The 27686-nt window shown below is 45.7% G+C and overlaps 1 protein-coding gene across 1 annotated transcript in view; it reads right to left on the bottom strand.

Annotated features, from left to right (window-relative positions):
* Positions 1–27686, bottom strand: part of LOC119955117 (protein phosphatase 1 regulatory subunit 12A-like) — a 291292-nt gene that overhangs the window by 11907 nt on the left and 251699 nt on the right. The window contains 6 exon segments of the mRNA XM_038781005.1: positions 2021–2071; positions 3834–3881; positions 9944–10048; positions 10687–10828; positions 11220–11236; positions 23717–23779. Of these exon segments, the coding sequence (XP_038636933.1) occupies positions 2021–2071; positions 3834–3881; positions 9944–10048; positions 10687–10828; positions 11220–11236; positions 23717–23779 (426 nt within the window).

Here is a 27686-nt window from a genome sequence, read left to right as displayed (position 1 = left end):
AACGACGAGTCAGAAAACAGGAGGAAGATAGAGAACCTATTGGAGTGGTGTAACAACAACAATCCCTGCTTCAATGCCAGCAAAACTAAAGAGCTGGTCATCGACTTCAGGAAGCAAAGTACTGTACACATCCCTGTCATCATCAACGGGGCCGAGGTGGAGATGGTTAGCAGTTTCAAATTCCTAGGGGTTCACATCACCAAAAATCTCTCCTGGTTCACTCACGTTGACGCTATAACCAAGAAAGCACAGGAAACTAAGGAAATTTGGCATGTCCACATTAACCCTTACCAACTTTTACAGATGCACTATAGAAAGCATCCTATCGGGCTGCATCACAGCCTGGTATGACAACTGCTCGGCCCAGGACCGCAAGGAAATTCAGAGAGTCGTGAATACCGCCCAGTCCATCACACAAACCTGCCTCCCATCCATGGACTCCATCTACACCTCCCGCTGCCGGGGGGAAAGTGGGCAGCATAATCAAGGATCCCTCCCACCCAGTTTACTCACTTTTCCAACTTCTTCCATCGCCCAGGAGATACAGAAGTTTGAGAACACGCACGAACAGACTCAAAAACAGCTTCTTCCCCACTGTCACCAGACTCCTAAATGGCCCTTTTATTGACTGATCTCATTAACACTACACCCTGTATGCTTCATCCGATGCCAATACTTATGTAGTTACATTGTATATTTTGTGTTGCCCTATTATGTATTTTCTTGAATTTTGTTTAATTCCCTTTTCTTCCCATGTACTGAATGATCTGTTGAGCTGCTTGCAGAAAAATACTTTTCACTGTACCTCGGTACACGTGACAATAAACAAATCCAATCCAATCCAAATAGGACCTGTTGCAGCTCGGTGGAGATATTTCTACGCAAGCAACTGCTGTCCCTCCTCTTAAAAGCCCAAAACAATTGTTGAAGCATTCAAATTACAATATGGGCCTAATACAGGAACAAAAATGATGCTGTTCAATTAATGAGGTCCAGCAAGTAAATAAATACATGATGATTAATGCCAAGAATTTCAATCTCCTGGCCTCGATGTAAAAGACCACCATCTGCAAAACTTAACATTCAGCTTCTCTCCAGCTTGATGAAGTTGGAAGTTCAGACCACGTGATAGTGAAAATTACTTTTACTTAGGAATGAGTGCTTAAATAACCCAATATAGGATGGAAATTCTGAAACAAAGGAGAGATGTTGAAAAAGCAGCATGATTTTGCAGGATGTTGAGGGATAACAAAATACAATTCAAACAGGCAGCTGAGCATGAAGAAAATATTTTAACTTGACTCTTACCCTGTTGAAGGCAGATGTTCAAAATGAACCAGGTCATGGTAGCTCACAGAAATTGCACCATTAACGTAATAGGGTTGAGTTTCTCTGTGCACTGTGAGCAACAAAATAATAAGCACGCCCTTACACTGGTTTACTGTGTTAGTTAGCAGCGGAAGCCTTCCTTCAATTTAATTATTAGAAAACAAATTAACAATCACATGAATCGGTTTATTTGATTGCATGGAAACAATTGTGCCAGTTATCTAACTGAACCAAGGGGAAAACCAGGGCCTTGAGGTTTTGTCAAATGCATTATGATACAGCCTCTTTATATATCATGTACATTAAAAGAAAACCATGTTGTAGATGGCTGCCAATTCCAAGATCAAATCAAGCAGTAACAATTTTATTTCTGAAAAACAATATCACTGAAGAATTCTAATAGCTGTATAATATTCTGGTAAACAGTCTGAAATTTGTTTATATTGCTGTTTCCAATTTTAATCTGCCATTACAATCACTAGTCTCAACATATTCAATCTTATTTGGTCAGCAGTCATTTAATTACATTGTTATACACCAGAAGTTAACATACAATCTCATTTCCACACCAGAAAACTTCTAGCGCCATTTAAAAGATCCCCTTTTGAGGATTTTTCAAGTTTGTATTTAAGTAATCTAAGAAACTCTCTCATGTAAAGAATATTAATTAATTTGATGAACAATAATTCACCTTAAGCTCCTCTTCCATTTCTGCAATCTTTCTCTCCAAAGCTCTTCTTTCCTGTTAAATAATGACAAATCGTCACACCAACTTTGCATTAAAATGAAAATCGAGGTTTAGAAAAATCACTTTTTGCTCCAACTCTTCACCCACTGTTTTCTAAAATGATCCTCCTCCCCCAGGCTGCCTTTTTTACAAAAGCAAACTGTTTTCCACTTCAATGAAAGTTTGCATGCTGTTCTGGTGAGTGATGGAAAGACACCCTGCAAGGTCTGGATCTGTTGAACCAATTACACCCTGTGCCATGGCTTTTAACCAACCTGTGCACAATTATGGAGCTCCAACTCTGGACTGCACTTGAGAATGCATGCAGTCAACATCTGATATTTGTGGAAACAAACTTTAATAAACTACAGTGTTTGTGGTTTAACGGTGATGGAAAGAAGTCAGCTTCTACTGTACAAGATTAAATGCATTCTGTAACAATAACACATTCTGTACAATCTATTTTCAGACATTTTTCAACTTGCTGCTGCAGTTTTATTAAAAGTTGCAATGCTGATAAAATTACGATAACGATGCAATTCAATGCAAGATCCATTTTTGAACTTAGTCCTCATGCCACAGTGGATCACTTTTACCTAAAATATCACATTTTTAATATGTTCAGGGTTCAAGAAAACTTTTGTCCACGCGGATTATAAATCCACGAAAGTTCAACTGGACATTACAATGTCATTTAAATCAATTGGAACTTGTTAAACCCTGGGCTGTTTTGTGTTTCTATTTTAATGCCCGTCCTTCTGGCTGGTTTTAAAACCACAGACTTTTGGTTTTGAACCAAACCCCCTTCCCCTCCAAACCGCTGCAAGATGCTCTGTGGACTGATCCGGCAGATTTTCTCTGATTCAGTATGCTTTGCGGCATAGCCCGTGATGTCATTTTAACGGGCTCGGCTACCAGCCAATCACCTCTTCTGGAATTCCGGACCTTTTCATATTTTCACTGGTGATTGGTCACAGCTCAGGCAGACAATCAAAGTGCCAGTCCGTGAAAGTTCCACTTCGGAGTAAAAGGCTGGGAGCTGAAACTAACTTTTCTCAACTGATGACCTGTGGTTAAAGACCTTTCTCTATGCAGTCAGTTCAACCTGCAGAAGGACCTAGTCCAGTGCCACCTGCAGGAAGAAGGGGTTGCTTAAAAACCTGGTGAAATCTCCAGGTGAAGAGTTCTAATATTACCTCAGTGATCTGAGGGTTAGACTGGCAGAGGTCTGACAAATGCAAGTGACTCTGAAGGGAATTCTACTGCCTCCATGTTATAATTGACGACAACCATTAGGAAAGCCAATCCACCCAAGTCTGACACTGTGTGTCTTTGGAAGATCGTGGACCACAAAAATCACAAATCTCTCACACCTCTGTTGTTTTTATAACCTCTCCTACACCCTTCACCATGTGTGCCTGGGTGGACGATGGGACAGGGTTTTGGGAATAGTTAGACTAGTGGACCATTGTTCCATTATATGTTCATTGTTTCCTTTTGTTACAAATAAACAGTTTATAATTTGTTTTACTTAAAAATCGGTGTCTGCAACTCATTGGACCAGTCGAGAGTTAAAGATATCAGGAGAGTACACAAATTATTGGGTTAATTCACTTGAGTTGGGACTCCAGGGTTTGTGGGGCTGGAACTGACTGAACACGACAGAGAGTCGTAACACAGTAATCTCACAAATTGCTGAAAGTATCACGATCACTGAATGTTTTTAAAATTTTCAGTACCAGTACGATACAGGATTGAACTGTAAACTGAAGATTACCCTTTTCTCCATCTCTAGCAGCGATCGATCAGCTATCCTTTCTTGCCTCTGAAAAACAATGTTAGGTTATGTGCATTGAGCATCATCTCGCTGGTTCATATCAGATTACACTCAACATAGCAGAGACAAAGTGTGGCTATTCAATGCCATTTTTAAGTCACAGTTATCATTGACATTTTAAGACTACTGACGCCAATTATAATTTCTCTTTCCAAAAGTGCATCAAGGAAAACATTTCATATTACCTATTCCCAAACAGGTCAAAACATTTTAGCTATTCTTGAAGCATAATGTGGAGCTTTGAAATTGAGCCCAACAGACTCCATATCACCAAATTTCAGGAATTGTGAAGGAAGTGCGTGTGGACAGAATCATATTTGAAGAGGAAGATCTGCTAAATGCAAGCAATCAATCAATGATCTTTGTTCATCAATGCTTGCTCAGTGTGAATGCCCTGGTGAATCCAAAGCCCTACATTCAAAATAATTAAGTTGTTTGCAAACAAGCCAATTTGGAAATATTGAGAGTCACAAGTTAGTGCCCTGCATCTTTAAATGTTTTCATAGGGTGTGGGCATCACTGGCATAGTCAGAATGTGGTGTCAATCCCTAATTGCCATTGAACTCTGGGCTTGCTGGGCATTTTCAGAGTTGAGTGAAGAGTCAACCACTTGGCTGTGGGACTGGAGTCACATGTAGGCTATGACAACTAAGCACAGCAGATTTCCTTCCTTATTCAACATTGGCAATCAGAAGACAGGGAACTACAGACCAGTGATTCTCATGTCAGTGGTAGGGAAACTACTGGAGAAAATTGTGAAGGAGAGAATCTATCTCCACTTAGAGAGGTAAGGTTTGATCTGGGATAGTCAGCACGGCTTTGTCAGAGGGATGTCATACCTAATAAATTGAATTGAATTTCTTTGAGCATGTGACCAGAGTGTATATAAGGGTAGTGGTGTTGATGAAGTTCGAGCAGCACAGTAGTACAGTGGTTACCCCAGTTGCTTCACAGCTCCAGGATCCAGGTTAGATTCCTGGCGAGGGAGAGAGGGGACAGGGCGAGGGAGAGGGGGGACGGGGCGAGGGAGAGGGGGGACGGGGCGAGGGAGAGAGGGTAGGGGACGGGGCGAGGGAGAGAGGGGCGGGGCGAGGGGGGGGGGCGGGGCGAGGGAGAGGGGGTCGGGGCGAGGGAGAGAGGGGACGGGGCGAGGGAGAGAGGGGACGGGGCGAGGGAGAGAGGGGACGGGGCGAGGGAGAGAGGGGACTCGGCGAGGGAGAGAGGGGACTCGGCGAGGGAGAGAGGGGACGGGGCGAGGGAGAGAGGGGACGGGGGCGAGGGAGAGAGGGGACGGGGCGAGGGAGAGAGGGGACGGGGCGAGGGAGAGAGGGGGACGGGGCGAGGGAGAGAGGGGACGGGGCGAGGGAGAGAGGGGACTCGGCGAGGGAGAGAGGGGACTCGGCGAGGGAGAGAGGGGACTCGGCGAGGGAGAGAGGGGACTCGGCGAGGGAGAGAGGGGACTCGGCGAGGGAGAGGGGGGACGGGGCGAGGGAGAGGGGGGACGGGGCGAGGGAGAGGGGGGGCGGGGCGAGGGAGGAGGGGGCGAGGGAGAGAGGGAGAGAGGGAGCGAGGGAGAGAGAGGGCGAGGGAGAGAGAGGGCGAGGGAGAGAGAGGGCGAGGGAGAGAGAGGGCGAGGGAGAGAGAGGGCGAGGGAGAGAGAGGGCGAGGGAGAGAGAGGGCGAGGGAGAGAGAGGGCGAGGGAGAGAGAGGGCGAGGGAGAGAGAGGGCGAGGGAGAGAGAGGGCGAGGGAGAGAGAGGGCGAGGGAGAGAGAGGGCGAGGGAGAGAGAGGGCGAGGGAGAGAGAGGGCGAGGGAGAGAGAGGGAGAGGAGGGCGAGGGAGAGAGAGGGCGAGGGAGAGAGAGGGCGAGGGAGAGAGAGGGCGAGGGAGAGAGAGGGCGAGGGAGAGAGAGGGCGAGGGAGTGGGCGAGGGAGGGAGAGAGAGCAAAGGAGGGAGAGAGGGGACGGGGCGAGGGAGAGAGGGGACGGGGCGAGGGAGAGGGGGACGGGGCGAGGGAGAGGGGGACGGGGCGAGGGAGAGGGGGACGGGGCGAGGGAGAGGGGGACGGGGCGAGGGAGAAAGGGGACGGGGCGAGGGCGAGTGTGAGGGGGACGGGGAGAGGGAGAGAGGGGACGGGGAGAGGGAGAGGGGGGACGGGGCGAGGGAGAGGGGGGGCGGGGCGAGGGAGAGGGGGGGCGGGGAGGGGGGGCGGGGTGAGGGAGAGGGGGCGAGGGAGCGAGGGAGAGAGAGGGCGAGGGAGAGAGAGGGCGAGGGAGAGAGAGGGCGAGGGAGAGAGAGGGCGAGGGAGAGAGAGGGCGAGGGAGAGAGAGGGCGAGGAGAGAGAGGGCGAGGGAGAGAGAGAGGGCGAGGGAGAGAGAGGGCGAGGGAGAGGGCGAGGGAGAGGGCGAGGGAGAGAGAGGGCGAGGGAGAGAGTGGGCGAGGGAGGGAGAGAGAGCAAAGGAGGGAGAGAGGGGACGGGGCGAGGGAGAGAGGGGACGGGGTGAGGGAGAGAGGGGACGGGGCGAGGGAGAGGGGGACGGGGCAAGGAGAGGGGGACGGGGCGAGGGAGAGGGGGACGGGGCGAGGGAGAGGGGGACGGGGCGAGGGAGAGGGGACGGGGCGAGGGAGAGGGGGACGGGGCGAGGGAGGGGGGGACGGGGCGAGGGAGGGGGGGACGGGGCGAGGGAGGGGGGGACGGGGCGAGGGGAGGGGGGGACGGGGCGAGGGAGGGGGGGCGGGGGAGGGGGAGGGGGGGGCGCGGGAGAGGGGGCGAGGGAGAGAGCGGGGGCGAGGGAGAGGAGAGAGCGAGGGCGAGGGAGAGAGCGGGGGCGAGGGAGAGAGAGTGGGCGAGGGAGAGAGTGGGCGAGGGAGAGAGTGGGCGAGGGAGAGAGTGGGCGAGGGAGAGAGTGGGCGAGGGAGAGAGTGGGCGAGGGAGGGAGAGAGAGCAAAGGAGGGAGAGAGGTGACGGGGCGAGGGAGAGAGGGGACGGGGCGAGGGAGAGAGGGACGGGGCGAGAGAGAGAGGGGCGGGGCGAGGGAGAGAGGGGACAGGGCGAGGGAGAGAGGGGACAGGGCGAGGGAGAGAGGGGACAGGGCGAGGGAGAGAGGGGACGGGCGAGGGAGAGAGGGGACGGGGCGAGGGAGAGAGGGGACTCGGCGAGGGAGAGAGGGGACTCGGCGAGGGAGAGAGGGGACTCGGCGAGGGAGAGAGGGGACTCGGCGAGGGAGAGAGGGGACTCGGCGAGGGAGAGAGGGGACGGGGCGAGGGAGAGAGGGGACGGGGCGAGGGAGAGAGAGGGGACGGGGCGAGGGAGAAAGGGGACGGGGCGAGGGAGAGAGGGGACGGGGAGAGGGAGAGAGGGGACGGGGAGAGGGAGAGAGGGGACGGGGCAAGGGAAAGGATGGGTGGGGCGAGGGAAAGGATGGGCGGGGCGAGGGAAAGGATGGGCGGGGCGAGGGAAAGGATGGGCGGGGCGAGGGAGAGAGGGGCCATGGCGAGGGAGAGGGGGGGCGGGGAGAGGGGGGGCGGGGCGAGGGAGAGAGAAGGCGAGGGAGAGAGGGAGCGAGGGCGAGGGAGAGAGCGGGCAAAGGAGGGAGAGAGAGCAAAGGAGGGAGGGCAAGGGAGAGGGAGGGCAAGGGAGAGGGAGGGCAAGGGAGAGGGAGGGCAAGGGAGAGGGAGGGCAAGGGAGAGGGAGGGCAAGGGAGAGGGAGGGCAAGGGAGAGGGAGGGCAAGGGAGAGGGAGGGCAAGGGAGAGGGAGGGCAAGGGAGAGGGAGGGCAAGGGAGAGGGAGGGCAAGGGAGAGGGAGGGCAAGGGAGAGGGAGGGCAAGGGAGAGGGAGGGCAAGGGAGAGGGAGGGCAAGGGAGAGGGAGGGCAAGGGAGAGGGAGGGCAAGGGAGAGAGAGGGCAAGGGAGAGAGAGGGCAAGGGAGAGAGAGCAAGGGAGAGAGGGCAAGACAGAGAGAGGGCAAGACAGAGGGAGGGCAAGGGAGAGGGAGGGCAAGGGAGAGGGAGGGCAAGGGAGAGGGAGGGCAAGGGAGAGGGAGGGCAAGGGAGAGGGAGGGCAAGGGAGAGGGAGGGCAAGGGAGAGGGAGGGCAAGGGAGAGGGAGGGCAAGGGAGAGAGAGGGCAAGGGAGAGAGGGCAAGGGAGAGAGAGGGCAAGGGAGAGAGAGGGCAAGGGAGAGAGAGGGCAAGGGAGAGAGAGGGCAAGGGAGAGAGAGGGCAAGGGAGAGAGAGGGCAAGGGAGAGAGAGGGCAAGGGAGAGAGAGGGCAAGGGAGAGAGAGGGCGAGGGAGAGAGAGGGCAAGGGAGAGGGAGGGCAAGGGAGAGAGAGGGCAAGGGAGAGAGAGGGCAAGGGAGAGAGAGGGCAAGGGAGAGAGAGGGCAAGGGAGAGAGAAGGGCAAGGGAGAGAGAGGGCAAGGGAGAGAGAGGGCAAGGGAGAGAGAGGGCAAGGGAGAGAGAGGGCAAGGGAGAGAGAGGGCAAGGGAGAGAGAGGGCAAGGGAGAGAGAGGGCAAGGGAGAGAGAGGGCAAGGGAGAGAGAGGGCAAGGGAGAGAGAGGGCAAGGGAGAGAGAGGGCAAGGGAGAGAGAGGGCAAGGGAGAGAGAGGGCAAGGGAGAGAGAGGGCAAGGGAGAGAGAGGGCAAGGGAGAGAGAGGGAAAGGGAGAGAGAGGGCAATGGAAAGAGAGCGAGGGAGAGAAAGATCGAGGGAGAGAGACTCATGTTTCTGTTTAATCAGCTGCATATGTTGAGGCCTATGGCGCCAGTTCGCCTGTTGTGAAGTGGTGCCTCCTGAGGAGGCACTGACTGGTTGACCACTTGATCACCCAAAGAGTGGCAGCGCAACAGAGTTCTGGGAGGACCTGGAGATCTCCAGATTTACTGATTTTTGATTAACTCTCCTTTCCTCTGTTAACATTTGTAACTTCTGTATATATTTTCTTTGCGGTAGTTGTAAAAAGGAAGTTAAGGAGGAATAGATGTGGTAGTGCAGCCCCTTTCGGGGGGGGGGGGGGGGGGGGGGGGGGGGTGGCGGCACCATGGACCCCATCACTGGCTGAGGGCCAATCGCATGCGAACCTTGGCCAATGGTGAGTTTGCACAGGGCTCTGGGAGCTGGATCCCAGGCAGTGAGGACCAGAGAACCAAGTGTTAAGACCTGTTGTATAGTGTTTGTATAGTGTTCATCAATAAAACCCTTTTTTAACCATTGGAAGCCTTGAGTGTACATCTCGAGCCCTAAGCCAGGGTTTCATTCTGGGATCTTCCTATCCAATTATAACACCCAACTGAGATTGTAACACTCTCTCCATGGTTGCTGCCAGACATGCTGAGGTTTTCCAGCATTTTCTGGGCTTTTTTTTTAATGATTTCAGCGTACACCGTATTTTGCTTGCAAATAGTAAGAAACTGTTCCCATTCAAGAGTATGCTCCTTCAGCAAGCCAGTGCAAACTTGGCTGTATGGCCTCCTTCTGCACTTTAAGATTCTGTGAACCAGTAAGGCCACAGTTACAAGCTGAATGCAGATGGGGTATGCACAAACCTCAATCACCAATGTCCTCCATTTGTCTCGCCCAACAATGAGAAGTTTGGAAAAACATTGGTGGCAAACATACAGATTCTATGAAATTAACTTACTGGATAAGGTTCCACTTATATCTTACATTATCTGCCATACCCTCACTTTAGATTTGGTGCCAGTGATTAAGTTTCTTCCATGATCAGTTCCTACAGCTGCAGAAGCGTTTTGTGTTGGTAACAACTGAAGGTAAGTCTGACCAGTGGTGACTGGGCAGCCTTGCTAGATTCCATTGGTCAAAATAACCTGTCTGATTAGAATCTACTGTACAAATATTGGTCCATTCAAAACACCAAGACAAAAGCAATCCAATAAGAGCTACTCAGGATTAAGATCAATTAAAGATATGGATGCAAGATAAACTGAACATTTGCTATTCGGACTCAAACTTTCAATTTCAATGTTGCAGAATACATTTTTTCAAATGTTCGCATGTGTTCATCTTTTTCATCCACCAAAGAGTTAACTGTTGCATTTACCTGTGTCATTTTCTCTAATTGCACTTTTAACTCATTGAGTTCTATGTTTGTGTCGTGTAGATTCGCCTTAAGTTTCTCATTTTCTGCCAGGAACTGTTCATAAAGCTGTGAAAATACCAAACTTCAATCATTGTAATACCTGGAATTTCACATTTAAATGCTACAAGTTAAATACCACTGTTCACCAAATGTAGCATTGTCTTTTCAATAAATTGTTCTACTTGGCAAAACTTGTTGTCATTAGCAGGAATGAACTTGCTTTGCACAAACCAGGGTAATTACAAAATTGCTTCAAGTCAATTATTTATTTTTTGAAATGTAGTCACTTATGAAACACAGCAGCCATTTTTCACCTATGCATGTCACACAAAAACAAGGTAACTGGACGGATCATTGGCTTTGGTCGAGGAATAATATATTGCCTCCAGGACAGCAGAACTCCACTAAACTTCAGCAAATTGCGCCGTGAAATTTTTAGCCCAAACAAGCAGTCAAACAGCTTGTTTTGACAGTGCATCTGAAAAACAGGAACTCTATTAGCATTGCACTCCCTTAGAATCACAGTTTGGAACTATCAGCTTGATTATGTGCTCAGGTCCGGGAGTAGGGCTTTAACATATGACTGTAACTCAAGGGCCTGATTTGCACCTAGATACAAGCAATTTAGGGACAAGGGTTATTTTACAATGTATAAACCCCTTTGCGAAGCACCAATATAGAGAAGACACCAGGTAAATGGTCACCTTTTTATAATCCAACGAGTCTTCCTTTTCTGCCCTGTTGTGAATTGCATGCCGGCTTCCTCTGTAAGGACAGAAACTGGTTCGACCAGTTATCTGGTCGGAACCCTCATTATGCACAGTGCTAGAAAGCCCAGAGTCAAACCTGTAAAACAAGTAGACATTGTCAGCTTGATTTTTTTATGGTTCGAAGATCAGATAATGCCGAGCAGAAGTTTATTGCAATCAAATAAATCCTCACGCAACAGCTCCAGAACACTGTGGTTTCTTACTAACTTTGGTAATCTTCCCAGCAAAACATTTGCAACAAATAAAGCATCGCTCACAAAGCTGTAAATCTTTCTAATTTGACTTCCCCAATTATGCTCAAAGGCGCAATTACACTCTTTCTCCAGAGACTCCCAACAAGATGCAAATCAGACGTTCGGCACGAACACAAAATCTACACGGTTTTGAAAAAAATTGTGTCGTTTATAGCTTTGATTATGTAGCAAGTACATCATCTTGGAATGGCAGAAAAATGAACAAAATCATACCTTGAAAGTCTGTCATTCTGGAAAAAATTAGAAAGGTTGAATTTTAGCACATTTTGCAATCACCATGATAAAACCAGTTAATAAACTATGAAACAAATTGAGCAACAGTATAATTTACTTTTGACCAAAAAAGGAAAAGGTTTGGAGCTCATAGTTCATCCAAATTCAATGTGATCCTGCATTTACCCACAATTTCAGGATAAAATTATGTTGCGAACAAGATACATTTTATTCAAAAAAAATCTCACTAAAGGTAGCGATGATCAAGAGTCTCACAGTTGAGTGGTTAACCACTGATCATTAGTTAAATAAATTCTGCACCAGAGATCAAGTCACTTCTACCAGAGAAGAATCAGAAGGATAGTGTTCAAAATTGTCTATTCATTTAAAAATTTTCTCATTCAACTAAGTGTACAGTTCCCAAATGCAAGACCATATCCTCTCAGAGCAACTATATATGGTGAATTCAGATCCTATACATAACAATTCTAAATCCCATGAGACTAGAAACAAAGTATCGAGAAGCCAAAGGTACCTATGTCCATCTGGTCATTTCAAAAACTATTTCCATTCACCCACATTCAAACATCAGTCAAGTTCTTCCTCAAATGTTCCCACAAAATCTACCATTCTCCCCTATGTTGCTGGTTTAAGTTTGTCGCAATTTTAGGTATATTAGCAAAGTACTATGCACCTACTCCTTTCAGAACTGCGAAACTTCCCAACCATTGTTCTTAAATTAAACAATCTTTCAAGTTTCGGCAGCAAGGTGGCACAGTGGCTAGCACTAGCCCTTAGCGTCAAAAAGGTTAGGTGGAGTTACTGGGGTAGAGTGGAGGCATGGGCCTAGATTGGGTGCACTTTCCAAGGGCTGGTGCAGGCCCAATCAGCCGAATGTCCTCCTGCACTGTGGGGATTCTATGATTCTGTAAGTCTCCAGTACAGATGTCTTAAGATAGGTATTGGTTTGGATGTGCCTCTTTGCACCTCACCAATGTGCTTTCTAAAACTGTGCCTTGTAAACAGTCAGCAGCACCTGAACTATGAGTGGGGACGGGGGTGGGGGTCTGCCATTTTGTTTGGCGGCATCTCACTTTAGGTATTTGGGGCTGGATGTGCCTGGGACTGGACAGGTTCCGGAAGTTCAAATTCCACTAGCTAAATTGGGGGGGGGGGGGGGGGGTTTTAAGGCCTACTTGTTGAGGTGGGACAATCTTCCTCGGTCGTTGACGCGCCAGGCACATGGAAAATAGGTGCAGGAGTAGGCCAGTCTGACCTTCGAGCCTGCACCACCATTCAATATGATCTGATCATGCACATTCAACATCCCACTACTGCTTTCACTCCGTGGGAGAGAATTCCACAAGTTCACAACTCTGAGAGAAGTTCTTCCTCATCTCATTACTGAATGGCTTATCTGTTATTCTTGGGCTGTGACACCTAGTTCTGGATGTCCCCAAAATCAGGAACATTATTCTCACATCTAGCCTGTCCAGTCCCACCAGGATTTTATATGTTTCTATGAGATTACTCGCAGCGGGTCTGGTTGGGTGGATGTCAGCTTCTCCACCATCCTGTGCCTCAGCGTGGCGGGGCACCTGTTGGGAGTTTTGGTCCTGGAGAAAGTTAAATTTGCTGCTAGAGGGGGAGGGGGTTAAAAATAGTTAGGGGTTTTTTGCATTTTGGGAGAGTTGGTTACCGTTTACTGCTGGGGGGGAGGGGGTTGTATTGTACTTTTTCTTTTTCAAATTTAGATTACCCAATTATTTTTTCCAATTAAGGGACAATTTAGTGTGGCCAATCCACCTACTCTGCACATTTGTTTTTTGGGTCGTGGAGGCGAAACCCACGCAGACATGGGGAAAATGTGCAAACTCCACACAGACAGTGACCCAGAGCCAGGATCGAACCTGGGACCTCAGCGCGGTGAGGCAACTGTGCTAACCACTAGGCCACCGTGCTGCCCTATTTGTTGTAAATATTAAGAATTTGGAAAAAAACTTTGAAATAAAAAGTTTTCCCAGCTTTATTTGGCCCAATGGCACCATTTTGCTAGCAAAGGCCAGAGAAATCATAGAGTAAACAAAGACCCTGAGAGGACTAAATGCCAGTTTTGCATGGATTTGCAGTAGAATGTGTGGAGTTCTATTTCTAGACTATAGAGTAGGGTATTCTGTTGTATCAACAATTACAGTTGAGAAGTAGGGCTATATCAGTAGGCAGGTACATATGCTAGATCGTGTACAGATTTGAAGATCAAAAGAGGTGAGATTTAATACAGCTTTGCCAGATACACAATGAATTTATGCAGGAGCAGAACATCCAGAAGGGATGGATAGGACTTCCTGCCAACCTAGATGAGGAACTTTGACCAGTAAGGCTAGTCCAAGCCTCCGTGGAGGAAGGTGAAGCTGAGGCAGCCTGTTATCCTATCATAATAATGTACATTCATTTATAAGGACATGGGCCACAACAAGCCTGTAAACATCATTCTACTCAATTATTGGTTATCTAATTCTGTTAACTCCTTGATCAAGAAATTACAATTGAAATTGAAAGCAACAATTTGCAACAATCTCAGTGGCCTCAATAGCAAATGCACAATAATCAATACAGAACTACCGAGACATAATGGTAACCTTTGCCTGCTTCTGTAACTGCTTTTGGATTTTGTCAATTCATCCCAACAATTATTTGCAGACTCAATGTTATGTTTCAGTCCGAAGATTCTAAGGTTAATAAAGAAGTGTTAGTTCATGACTTTGGTGCCCGATCTGTTTTCTAATTGGCAAAAAAATTGTTAATGCAATCGGCAAATAGTGAGAATGGATGGGAGGTCAGTGATTATAGGTGCTAATATAATCTCAACTGATTGATATAAATCAAAAACAAAGGGACACAAATGTTGGCATAAACTCCCAGGCATAAACTGGGTGATAAACTCTAGACTCTGGTGCTATAGCCAATGTTAAGGATTAATTTAGTGTCCTTGATTGAATATTCCTTTGTCATTTTAAACAGATCACTGCAGCTGTTTCTAATTATGGGGCAATGAGAAATTATGACCATAACATTTCCTAAAGTATGAAGACGGAGAAAAATAACAGCAAATAGCCAACATTAACACAGTTTGGAATTCACCATTATCATTTTCTGAAAGTGCCAAAATTAAAGACTTGCATGTTAAACAAAACACTCACACAAAGATAGCTATAACCAAAAGCACTTTTTTGCACGAATGTTAATTCAGGTTATTCATCATTTATTGAGCACAATGCTTCTTTCATGGGGCAATCAATATTTTAATCAAAAATAGAAGTTCGAATTCATTACAATTTTAGGAGTAAAACAATGGAATGGAGTTACAATGGGAGTTAGTTAAAATTTGGCATTTTGTCACAACACAAGATGATTAATTAACACACAAAAATTACTCATTATAACTCGGATATGCAATGGTCAAATATTATATACAAGCCATTTTCTATCAAGATAATCGAGCCATTTTTAACATTTCATGCTTTGTAACAACTATTCCAGAACAAGCTCACGAGTAATTGAACTGTCTTATTTAAGATCACAAAGCTTTACATGCTCTTATAATGTTCTACATTCCAGTCAGACTATCAACTTGGTCCTTCATGGTTGGTGAAGCACCCTAAGCTCACGACTGCTGCAAATGTTAAGTTTGGACATATTCAGGGATTCATTCTATGGGTGGGAGGATTAGAACTGGATTATTTCCATCGTGTCACAGGCCTCAAAAGTTTGTGTCCAATCTCATTACTGAATCCCCACATCCCTTAAAGTTTAGAATTCAGATTCTTGAGGATTTGCCAAGAACAGCAGCGACAAATTCTCAGTTGTTGTGCCATTGGACCAAAATAAACCTAACCTCCCTGGACTACTGAAGGAATACACAACAGAAATGGCAGCACACGTGCTCAATCCATTCAGGTAAGATATAGATGTAGCTTGCTCACACACACGTACTGTTTCTTTTAAAAAAATTACCAGTTCCCTTTCAGATTATATTTATGGTCACTGCCCAGGAAACAAAGTATTTGATCTGTCAATAACTGAGAAGTTGCTTCCCCCTTCAATCTTCTAGTTTTGTGAATTAGATTTTATAATCTACCAAAATGAAACTATAATTTGGAAATTTAAATCAATTAGTAAAAGCAAACAACACAAAGGCCAAACAGAATATTTATCATAAATGATTGAAGTAAAGTGTCTGCTTCAAAGGAACTTCATTAGTTGTGAAGGATTTGGGGAAATCCGGAGATTGTGAAAGGTGCCATACAAATACAATATTGATCTTAACCGCTGCAAGTCAGGCTCTCAATATTTGCACAAACCCAAAAAATATTAAGCTAACTTTTCCCAAATGATCTCCTAAAAAAATATGAAACGCTTGACATGACCAGAGTGCTTCACACAGAACAGAAACCATTGTCTGTTACTGAAGAGCTTCCAGACATATGTGCGATGATGTTACAGAAATACGACAAAGCAAAAGGTGTACAAAGAAATTTTAAGCCGCTTGACATGCATCAGAAAGGATATTTTCTCTGCTGGGAAGGAGTGCTCAGGGGATTTACTCCTAAAGATTAATTTAATGTGGATTGACCATTTACTGAAGTGCTCAAAATTGACCTGATCAGTTGGCTTCCCCTTCAGCCCCAACAAAGTGGTTCACCTTTGATGATAGATCTGCAGACATTGGAAATTTACATATGCAGCCCCAGATAATTCTCATCTAAAAGGTTGCTTTCTTATACACAGTTATTCGCAACATCCCGTACAGCCACAAATCTGAGTGTTGGAGTTTTACTCTGTCATATTGAAGTAAGCATGTTTTCAATTAAACCAAGGAAAGAAAACGAGGCCAGATTCTTCCATTACTCGTTTTTTTTTAAATTTAAGAGTACTCAATTCAATTTTTTTCCAATTAAGGGGACAATTCACCTACTCTTTGGGTTGTGGGGGTGGGACCCATTCAGACAGGGGAGAATGTGCAAACTCCACACGGATAGTGCCCTAGGGTCAGGATCAAAGCAGAGTCCTCAGCATTGAGGCAGCAGTGCTAACCACTGCACCACCATGCCGCCTGATTCCAACAGAACATTTTGAATACAATGGGTGCCAACTTGATTGATTCTAAATTTGATCCAGTGTGGTATCAAGGAGCCCAAATAAATCTGAAGTAAATGGGAAGTGGGGAAAGCTTTCTGCTGGCTGGAGTCATACCCAACACAAAGATGATTGCGGAATCCAACTAGTAATTAAAGACTGTGTTGGTCTTCCAGAAATTAATTGGGGAACTGATTACAGAAAACAAAGAAAGGGCACAAGCATTGAACAGGTGTCTTGCGTCTGTCTTCACCATAGACAACTTAGAAGGGGGAGGTGGTGGCATAGTGGTATTGCCACTGGACTGGTGATTTTCAAATCCCTCCATGGCAGATGGTGGAAATTGAATCCATTAAATATGTAGAATTAAAAGTCTAATAATGATTTGTCGTTAAAAAAAACAGCTGGTTCACAAATGCTCTTTCGGGAAGGGAATCTGCAATCCTCGAGCTTGTCTTCATGTGACTCCAGATCCAAAGCAATGTGGTTGACTCTTAATGCCCCCTGAAATGGCCTAGCAAATCACTTAGTTGTATCAAACCACTACAAAGTCAATAAAAAGGAAAGAAACCGGACGGACCACCCAGCACTAGAAACGACAAACCAAACCCTGCAGAGTCCTTCTTTCTAACATCTGGCTATAAACGCCACAATCTGGGAGGTTGTGACAAAATTGGAAGAGCTTTCTCGAAGACTAGTCAAGTAACAGCTGAACATAGCCATACTCATAGAATCATACCTTACAGACAATGTCCCAGACACCACTATCACCATCCCCACCGGCAGGAAAGGCCCAGCAGAGGTGAAAGCACAATGGTATAGAGTCAGGAGGGAGCTGCCCTCGGAGTCACCATTGACTCTGGACTCCAAGAAGGCAAATGGTTTCATGTCAAACATCGATAAGGAAACCTCCTGATTACCACATACCGTCCACCCTCAGCTAATGAATCAGCACTCCTTCATGTTGAACAAAAACTCAGTGGGATAGACTGCTGGTTTGCTTCAATTGCCATATCAGCTTACCCGAACAGGCGCCAGAATGTGGCGACAAGGGGCTTTTCACAGTAACTTCGTACTTGTGACAATAAAAGATTATTATTAAATGGGGCTGTTTAGCACAGGGCTAAATCACTGGCTTTGAAAGCAGACCAAGGCAAGCTAGCAGCACAGTTCAATTCCCGTAACAGCCTCCCCGGACAGGCGCCGGAATGTGGCGACTAGGGGCTTTTCACAGTAACTTCATTTGAAGCCTACTTGTGACAATAAGCGATTTTCATTTCATTTCATTTAATTTCAGGAAGCATTGAGTATCAACTCTGGGTTGGGGACTTCAATGCCCATCACGAGGAGTGGCCCAGTGGTGCCGGCCAGGTCCTAAAGGACATAGCTGATAGACTGGAACTGCAGCAGCTGGTGAGGGAACCAACAAGAGGGAAAAGCATACTTGACCTCATCCTCACCAACCTGCCTGCTGTAGATGCATCTGCCCATAACAGTATTGGTAGAAGTGACCATTGGACAGTCGTTGTGGAGACAAAGTCTCATCTTCACATTGAAGATACCCTCCATCATGGTGTGTGACAGTACCATCGTGCTAAATGGGATATATTGATGACAGATCTAGCAACTCAAGTCTGTGCATGCATGAGGGGCTGTGGCCAACAGCAGCAGAATTGTATTCAGCCATAATCTGTAACCTCATACCCTGGCATATCCTTCACTCTATCACGACCACCAAGCATGGGAATCAATCCTGGTTCAATGAAGAGTGCAGGAGAGCATGCCAGGAGTAGCACCAGGCATACTGAAAAATGAGATGTCAATCTGGTGAAGCTCCAACACAGAACTACTTGCATGCTAAACAACATCAGCAGCAAGTGACAAACACAGCTAAGCAATCACACAACCAGTGGATCAGATCTAAGCTCTGCAGTCCTACTGCACCCAGTCGCAAATGGTGGTGGACAATTAAAATAACTCTCTGGAGAAGGAGGCCCAACAAATATTCCCACCCTCAATAATGGAGGAGCCCAGCACATCTGTGGAAAAGAGCAGGCTGAAGCATTTGCAACAATCTTCAGCCAGAAATGTCGATTGGATGATCCATCTCGGTCTCCTCCAGAGGTCCCCAACATCAGTGATGCCAGTCTTCAGCCAATTCGATTCATCCCACGTAATACCAAAAAAACATCTGAAGGCACTGGACACTGCAAAGACTTTGGGCCTTGACAATATTCCGGCAATTGAACTGCAAACTTTTGCTGCTATTCCAGTACAGATAAAACACTGGCATCTATCTGGCAATGTAGGAAATTACCCAGGTATGTCCTGTACACAAAAAGCAGGACAAATGCAACCTGGCTAATTACCGCCCTATCAGTCAACTCTCCATCACCAGCAAAGTGATGGAAGGAGTCATCACCAGTGCTGTCATGCGGCACTTACTCGGTAATAACCTGCTCAAGAATGCTCAGTTTGGGTTCCGTCTTGGTCACTCAGCTCCTGACCTCATTACAGCCTTGGTTGAAACATGAATAAAAGCGCTGAATTCCAGTGTAGAAGTGAGTGCGATTGCCCTTGACATCAAGGCAGCATCTGATTGTGTATGGTATCAAGGAGACCTCGCAAAACTGGAGCCAATCGGAATTAGTGGGAAAACTCTCCATTAGTTAGTCAAACCTAGCACAAAGGAAGGTGGCTGTGGTAGTTGGAAGTCAGTCATCAATTCATTGCATTAATTCCTTAGGGTCGTGTCCGTGACCCAATTATCTTCAGCTCGTTCATGAATGACTTTCCTTCAAACAGATTTGGGGATGTTCGCTGATGGTTGCACAATGTTCAGCACCATTTGCGACTCCTCAGACACTGAAGCAGTCCACATGCAAACGCAAGACCTGGACAAATTCCAGGCTTGGTGTGACAAGTGGTAAGGAACATTTGGCCACACAAGGAGAACCAAACAATCGCCCTGACATTCAATGACATTACCAACACTGAACCCCCCCACTATCAACATCTTAGGGGGGGTTACCATTGACCACAAATTGAACTGGACTAACCACATAAATACTGTGGCTACAAGAGGTTAGAAGCTCGGAAGCCAGGGGCGAATAACTCACCTCCTGACCTCCAAAGCCTGTCCACCATCTACAGGGCACAAGTCAGGAGTGCAATGGAATACTCTCCACTTGCCTGGATGAGTGCGGCTCCAACAACTCAAGAATTCTGCAACATCCAGGAAAAAACAGCTTACTTGATTGGCACCCGCTCCACATAAATTCACTCCCATCACCACTGACACACAGTAGCAGCAGTGTGTACCATCTCCAAGATGCAGTGCAGGAACTCACAAAGGTTTCTTTGGCAGCACCTTTGAAACTCACGACCATCACGATCAAGCACAGACAACAAGGGTTTGTGAAAGGGAAATCATGTTTAACTAATTCATTAGTTTTCTGAGGAAGTAACAAGCAAGATGGATAAAGGGGAGCTGTGGTGTACTCTGATTTCCAGAAGGCCTCTGATGGGTAAGAGCAATAGATACATAGGAACACCACCACGCGAAGGGTTCCTTCCAAGTGACTCACCACCCTGACTTGGAAATATATCGCCGTTCTTTCACTGTCGCTGGGTCAGAATCCTGGAACTCCCTCCATAATAGATAGCATGGTCGGTGTACCTATACTACATGGACTGCAGCGGTTCAAGAAGGCAGATCACCACCACCTTCTCAAGGGCAATTAGGGATGGGCAACAAATGCTGGCCTACCCAGCAAAGTCTACATCCCGTAAAAATGAATTTAAAAAAAAAAAGCAAGCTTCCAAAAGATACTTGGAAAATCAAGGGGTGAATGGGAGGGAAGAACTTATCACCATGAAAAGGTGCTGGAGAATCATTACACCAGAAGGCTGACAAGCCCCCATCCAAGGATCTTAAAGGAAGTGACTGCAGAGATAGTAGACAGCATTGATTATAATCTTTCAGAATTCCTCAGATTCTGGAAGGGTCCCAGAAGATTGGAAAATACCTATTTATTCACGAAAGCAGAAAACTATAAGCCAGATAGTCAAACACCTGACCCAGGGTAAGTGCTAAATCCATTATTAAGGTGGTTGTAGCAGGATTCAGAAAATCATTATTTGATCAAGCACAAACAAGGGTTTGTGAAAGGGAAATCATGTTTAACTAATTCATTTGTTTTCTGAGGAAGTAACAAGCAAGATAAAGAGGAGCTGTGGTGTACTGTGATTTCCAGAAGGCCTCTAATAAGCTGACATATCAAAGGTTACATGGTACAGGTGGGAACATATGCATGGATAAAGGATTGGTTAACTGGAGTCAATCGGAATTAGTGGGAATTAGTGGGAAAACTAGTAGGGTTAAATGGATCTCTTTTTCAAGCAAGCTGAAACAAGTGGAGATCGCAGGGATCAGTACTCGAGCCTCAAACATTTACAATCTGCATCAATGATTTGGGTGAAAGGACCAAAATAGACGGTAGCTAAAATTGCAGATGACACCAAAATAGATAGGGCAACACGTTATCAAGAGTTGGAGAGTTTGAAAAGGGATATAGTCAGTTAAGTGACTGTGCAAAACTTTGGCAAATGGAGTGTAATGGGGGAAAATGTGAATTTCTTCATTTTGGCAGGATGAATAAAAATAGCAGCATATTATTTAGATGGGGAGAGACTGAAGAATTCAGTGGCACAGAGGGATCTGGGTGTCCTGGCACACAAATTACAAAACATTTGTGTGCAGGTACAAGTAATTGGGAAGGCAAATGGGTGTTGATGCTTATTGCAAGGGGAATGGAATATAAAGTAGGGAAATTTTGCCACAGCTGTTCAAAGCCTTGGTAAGACTTTGAATTGATATATAATTGCTTTAGAATCAGTACAGTGAAGGTTCAACTCAACTCATTCCTGGCATAAGAGGCTTATCTTACAAGGAAAGATTGGACATGTTGGAGTTTAGAAGAATGAGACATGATCCCCTTGAAACACAGCAGATCCAGAGGAGAATTTAGAGGGTGGACACCAGGAGACTGGTTCTACTTGTGGGACAGACTAGAACCAGAGAACACAGTTTAAGAAGCGGTGTCCTGTTTAAGACAAAGATGATTTATTCAAGGCTGAGTCAGACAACTTTTCCATTGCCAAGAGAAACATGGATTACATGGGATAGACGGCAAGTGGAGCGATCACAACCAGATCAGCAATGATTTTACTGAACAGTGGAGCAGACTTTAATGCCGGAAAAAGGCCTACTCCTGCTTCCAAATCCTATGTTCTCCACGACTTTGCTTGCACGAGCTTCTTGGGGCAACCATCTTTCTTCAACAATGATCTACCTTCCATCATTAGATCAGAAGTGGGGATATTTGCCAATGATTGGATAGCATTCAGTTTCATTCATAACTCTTCAGATAATGAAGAATTCCATGCCAGCAAGCAGCAAGACCTGGACAACCCAGGCTTGCGCTGAGAAGTGGCAACATTCATGCCACCCAAGTGCTAAGCAATGACTATCTCTAACAAGAGGAATTTAATCATCTGTCCATGTCATTCAATAATACCATCACTGAATACCCACCAACAACACCCTGGGGTTACCATTAACCAGAAACTAAACTGGACCAGTGTTCTGATCCCAGTTAATGTTACAACTGAAGGGGAACCCTGGCTCAAAAGACCGTAACATTTTACTTGTTTTTAATAAAACATGGATGAACAGAGGCACAGGCCCGGCAATTAGCTATTAGCAGAAAAAATATTTAAAACATGAAAAGTTTGGCGATAATGCCGTTCCCATTTATCTTCACAAATGTACACAGATTTTAAGGATGATCCAGGTTACAAAACGATCTCAGTAAATACACAGTTCCTGTAAAGCAAAAGGCTTGTGGTGGACGCCCCACTCTGAAACCAAGTGGCAGATGCCGCCCTAATCGAACTTCTGTGGATTTCTCCTCAAGTCCCTCCAGATCATTATTACACTGTGCACTAACTGGTCTCACGGGGCTCCAGCTTCCACATTAGTGTCTTGATGGTTAGATTTGGGATTATTAGTAGACGAGGAGGTTTGTGAGCGGGTGAGGGCTGTTATTCGGGGGTATGCGGAGCTGAATCATAGAATTTAGAGTGCAGAAGGCCATTCGGCCCATCGAGTCTGCACCGGGCCTTGGAAAGAGCACCTCACTCAAGCACACACCTCCTCCACCCCATTCCCTTAACCAATAATCCCAATTACCTTCTTGGGCACTAAGGGCAATTTAGCATGGCCAATCCACCTAACCCACACATCTTTGGACTGTAGGAGGAAACCGGAGCACCCGGAGGAAATCCACACACACATAGGGAGAATATGCAGATTCCACACAGTGACCCAAGGTGAGAATCGAACCTGGGACCCTGGAGCTGTGAAGCAACTGTGCTAACCACTATGCTACCGTGGATGGAGGTGTAAAGAGATTGCACATCCATGTTTAATAGGATGCGGTGAGGGCCCGGAAACATCCACATGTTTTTGGGCCTGTCCGAAGCTGGAGGGATTCTGGCGGGGGTTTGCTGATGTGATGTCTGAGGTGTTGAGGGTGACGGTGGTCCCGAGTCCAGAAGTGGCGACATTTGAAGACCCGGAGTCCAGGGGGCGAGAGAAGTCAATGTGCTGGCCTTTGCTTCCCTGGTAGATTTTCCTGGAATGGAGGGATTTGGGGCAGCGGCAAGGGACCTCGTGGAATTCCACAAGTTGGAAACTATTTAGTTTGCCTTGGAGGGACTGTGGAGGGGTTTGCCTGGAGATGGAAATAGTTTATCGACTACTTCAAGAATAGTTAAGTCAGCAAGGTGGGAGGTTAGGGTTTAAAAAAGTATGTAGTGGAGGTGGAATGCAGCGGATGGAGGGTGGATTGTTAGATATTTATTTGCTATGTGAATTCTTGTTTGCTCTCTTTTTGGCTGTGTTTGGTGTATTGAAACAAATGCCTTAATAAAAGTATTTTACAAACAAAAGTGGTTTATCAATTGTCACCGATCATGCCCAAATATGTGCATTTTTAGTGCTGATTTGTTATTGCTGTAAAGCTGCGTGCGAGCATTAAATGGCAGATCAACGTTTCCATAAACAGAACACCATGAACATCACAAATAGTACAACCAACAGAAAATCCCTCCACTTGAAATTTAATTTGTTTTGAAGTATTTCAACCAATTCTGGCTCAAACACAGCTGACCCCAATATTAAAGCACACACACGAGCTAACTCGCAGGATTGCATGAGCTTACCCTTTTGATTGCAAATTTGTCACCTTTCCAAGAGAAACATTTCAAGATTGAGTACTTAGAGGAAGATATTTTACCTGATGCTTCTTGTTCGTTCCATCTTCCGCATCCGACTGGGGCTCTTGTTCGTTCTCATCACTCTAAAAAGAAGTTTCAAATGTGAGGATAAAAGGCATGCAAACTGAGGATATTTACGCACTTGCTCATTTGCTCCATGGTATTGATAATGGACAGTCCAAGAAAAATGAAAATCGCTTATTGTCACGAGTAGGCTTCAATGAAGTTACTGTGAAAAGCCCCTGGTCGCCACATTCCGGCGCCTGTCCGGGGAGGCTGGTACGGGAATCGAACCGTGCTGCTGGCCTGCTTGGTCTGCTTTAAAAGCCAGCGATTTAGCTGAGTGAGCTAAACCAGCCCCTGTTTTAAGACTTTAAGTCTACTTTATTAATTTAAGGGATGTGGACATTACTGGATAGGTCAGCATTTATTGCCCATCCCTAATTGCCCTTGAGACGGTGGGAGTGAGCTGACATCTTGAACTGCTGCGGTTCGTGCGGTGTCGGTACACCCACAGTGCTGTTAGGGATGGAGTTCCAGGAATGGGAAAACAAAATTCGCAGAAATAGCCATGAGGAAGCATTCATAAAAGAGTGTATTGGGGACAGTTTCCTTCAACATGTTAAAGCAACAAGCATATCCAATAGATCCAACCATGGATCAGCTATTTTGGACCTGGTAATGTGGGGGTGGAAATAAATACAATAAATATTACTGGAGAAAAAGAACAAGGGAAACTAGGGCTGAAGGCCGATGAGATCTCTGGGCCTGATGGGTTGCATCTTAGGATATTAAAAGAAGTAGCTGCAGAGACAATAGATGCATTGGTAGTCATCTTCTAAGACTCCTTAAATTCCAGAGAAGTCCCAGACAATTTAACTAATAGAAGTCAGAGTTGGGATAAGAGGGGCATTTCCAGGACGGCAACTTTTAACGACAGGAGTGCCGCATGGATCACTGCTGGGGTCACAGTTATTTACATTAAATTAATGACTTGGATGAAGTAAATGTACTATTGCCAATTTTGCAGTTAAATGAAACATAAATAGGTGGGAAAGCAAGTGGCAAGGATGACAAAGTTTACAGAGAAATATAGACAGGTTAGGTGAATGGGCAAAAACTTGGCAGATGGAGTGTAATGTTGAAAAACGTGATGTTATGCACTTTGGTTGAAAGAATAAAGGAATGGAGTATTATTTTAATGGAGTACAGCTGCAGAAAGCTGCAGCAGAAAGGGATTTAGGGGTGCTCGTGCGAAAATCACAAAAGCATGCAAGTCCAGCAGGTAATTGGGATGGGAAATGGAATATTAGCCATTATTTCAAAGAGAATGGAATGTACAAATAAGAAAGTCCTGCTAAAACTATACAAGGCACAAATTAGCCAACAACTGAGAACAGTTTTGGTCCCCTTATCTAAGCAAAGATATCCTGGCATTGGAGGCAGTCAGAGAACATTCATTTAAAAAAAAAATTTAGAGTACCCAATTACATTTTTTTTCCAATTAAGGGGCATTTATAGTGTGGCAAATTCATCTACGCTGCACATCTTTGGGTTGTGGGGACGAGACCCACGCAGACACGGGAAGAATGTGCAAACTCCACACGGACAGTGACCCAGGACCGGGATCGAACCTGGGACCACGGCGCTGTGAGACAGCAGTGCTAACCACTGCGCCACCACGCTGCCCCATCAGAGAACATTCATGAGGTTACCCAGTCGGTCATGCAGAGTTTTATCACATGATTAACACAATTAAATTTAGCACATGGCTAAATTGTGAAAGATACAGGGCTCCAAAGATATATCTGCGATACTCATCAAATAAAATGTGTTTATATGCAACTACCTGTCTATTCTCTCTACAAAAATGATCTCATCGTGGACTGTACAATTTGCTTACGTTTTAAGATGTTGATTTATATTTTACACTTTTCTTTCCCCAGATCTTTCATGATATGTGTAACTGTTCTCCTTTACTGCCTCCTGTAGACCTATGGCCCTTGCTGTAGTCGTCACAGGTGTAATTGCACCAACATTTTTCAAGTCTTCAAATTACTAATAACTTGTACAGTCAATAAGTGGTCCTTTGATTTTGCCTGACCTGAATAACTCTAGTCTTGTGACTGAAGAGAACTTAGAGTGGGAATGGTGGGTAGGGGTGGGGGCACTGGCATCAGGAGTCAGCCTGCAAAATCATCCCCTTCCAATCACAAAGCAACATAAAGAAATCTCCATCCTGGAACTGTGCTCAGAATTTTTTTAAACCAAAAACGGCAGTGGAGAGAAGCGGGAGATTGAAAACAGCACAAAAGACAGCGGTCCATTTTAATACAACATGGAGAAAGAGGCGAGAGAAATGAGAGATTGAAAACAACACGATGAGAGTGTCCATTTTATAACAACATCAGCAGTGTCAATAAGCTGGAGACTGAGCTGCAGATATTGCAATGTATCAGGGAGTGGGAAAGTTACCTAGACACTTGATTCCACAAGGTTGTCACACACATTACCCCTTAGACTAGCAGGACTGCAGAGATGGTCAACAGTCAGGGACAGGAGGGTGTAACTGCAAGTCAGGCACATATGGGCACCCAACATCTAGTATTGGAGAAGCCTCAGCCCTTGCTTTTGTTCAACAGGTGATTGTTACCTTTTGGGACGAGAAGGGCTGCAAGTTAGATGCGCAGATTGACCCATGGTGAAGAATGCCATTCAAGTGGGTGGAGAAAAGAAGAATGCGGTAGCAATAGGAGACAGTATCATAAGGAGGACAGATATTACTCTCTGCAGCAACGACAGGGAGCTCTGAAGGTTGTGTTGCCTGATGCCAGGTTTAAGGACATCTGGAGGCTGAAGAGGAACGGAGAGTGGGAGTGGGGGTAGGGATCCAGTTGTTGAGGTCCATGTGGGAACTAATGACATCAGTAGAGCCAAGAATGATGTTTTGCTAAGACAATTTGAGTAGTTAGGGTCCAAACTAAAATGCATAAAATTAAAAGTGATCATCTCTGGATTCTTACCCGAGCCATGTATCAACTGGCATAGATATCAACCAATCAAAGAATTAAACATGTGCCTCAGTTATGAAGGAAGGAGGGGTCTTGGATTCATGGGGCACTTGCATCAGTACTCGGGAAAGAGTGGGCTATTGCATTGCGATTCGCTTCACTTTAACCTGGGCAACTGAACAACGAGGCCTATGGACAGTGCTTTAAACTAAAAGAGGAAGGAGAAAGTTCAGGTAATGGAACAGAAAGTTTCTCCAAAGAGAAAGCTTGAGATATTGGAATAGCAGTGTATGTAGAAGCAAGCAGTGGGACAGGAAAAAATAGAGTTTAACAAAAAATGCACATTACTGAATAATGTCATTACAGGGAATAAAAGGAATAAAAATTAAATTAAATGTTCTTTACCGAAATGCATAAAGCATCTGCAAGAGGATAGTTGAATTAGCAGCACGACTATTGTAAACAATTTGGGGTCAAATCCCCATTACAGGAGATGGTTACAAGGTAATCATGGTTGTGAACAAGTATTCCAGGGTACACTATGTTTCAGGAGACAGACAGAGTGGCAAAGGGGGAAGGATTCGTCCTGATAATAAGAACAACATATGGGCAGTGGTGAGAAAGGACCTGGCCTCAGAAGATCACAAAGTTGAATCTGTGTCGAAATTAGGAAAACCAAGAGTCAGAAAACACTGGTCTGAGTAGTTTATAGGCCCCCTAATAGTTATATTGTTGTTATGAGCATTAAACAAAAGATTATTGGAGCTTGTAACAAAGGAAACACAATTCATTTTGGCTGAACAATTAAATTGGCGAGAATGGTCTTGACAATTTGTTTTTACATTTTCCTGAGTTTCATGGAGCAGTACAAAGTGGAACCAACAAGGAACAAAAGCTATCTCCGATCTAGTCTTGCGTAATTTGTAATGTCATAGTGAAAGATCCATTGGGAAAATGATCATAATATCACTATCCCACT

The sequence above is a fragment of the Scyliorhinus canicula genome, chromosome 20 (genome assembly GCF_902713615.1).
Source record: "Scyliorhinus canicula chromosome 20, sScyCan1.1, whole genome shotgun sequence".
NCBI lineage: Eukaryota > Metazoa > Chordata > Chondrichthyes > Carcharhiniformes > Scyliorhinidae > Scyliorhinus > Scyliorhinus canicula.
Note: the sequence above shows the minus strand (reverse complement) of the source record. Positions and strands in the feature narration are given on the sequence as shown.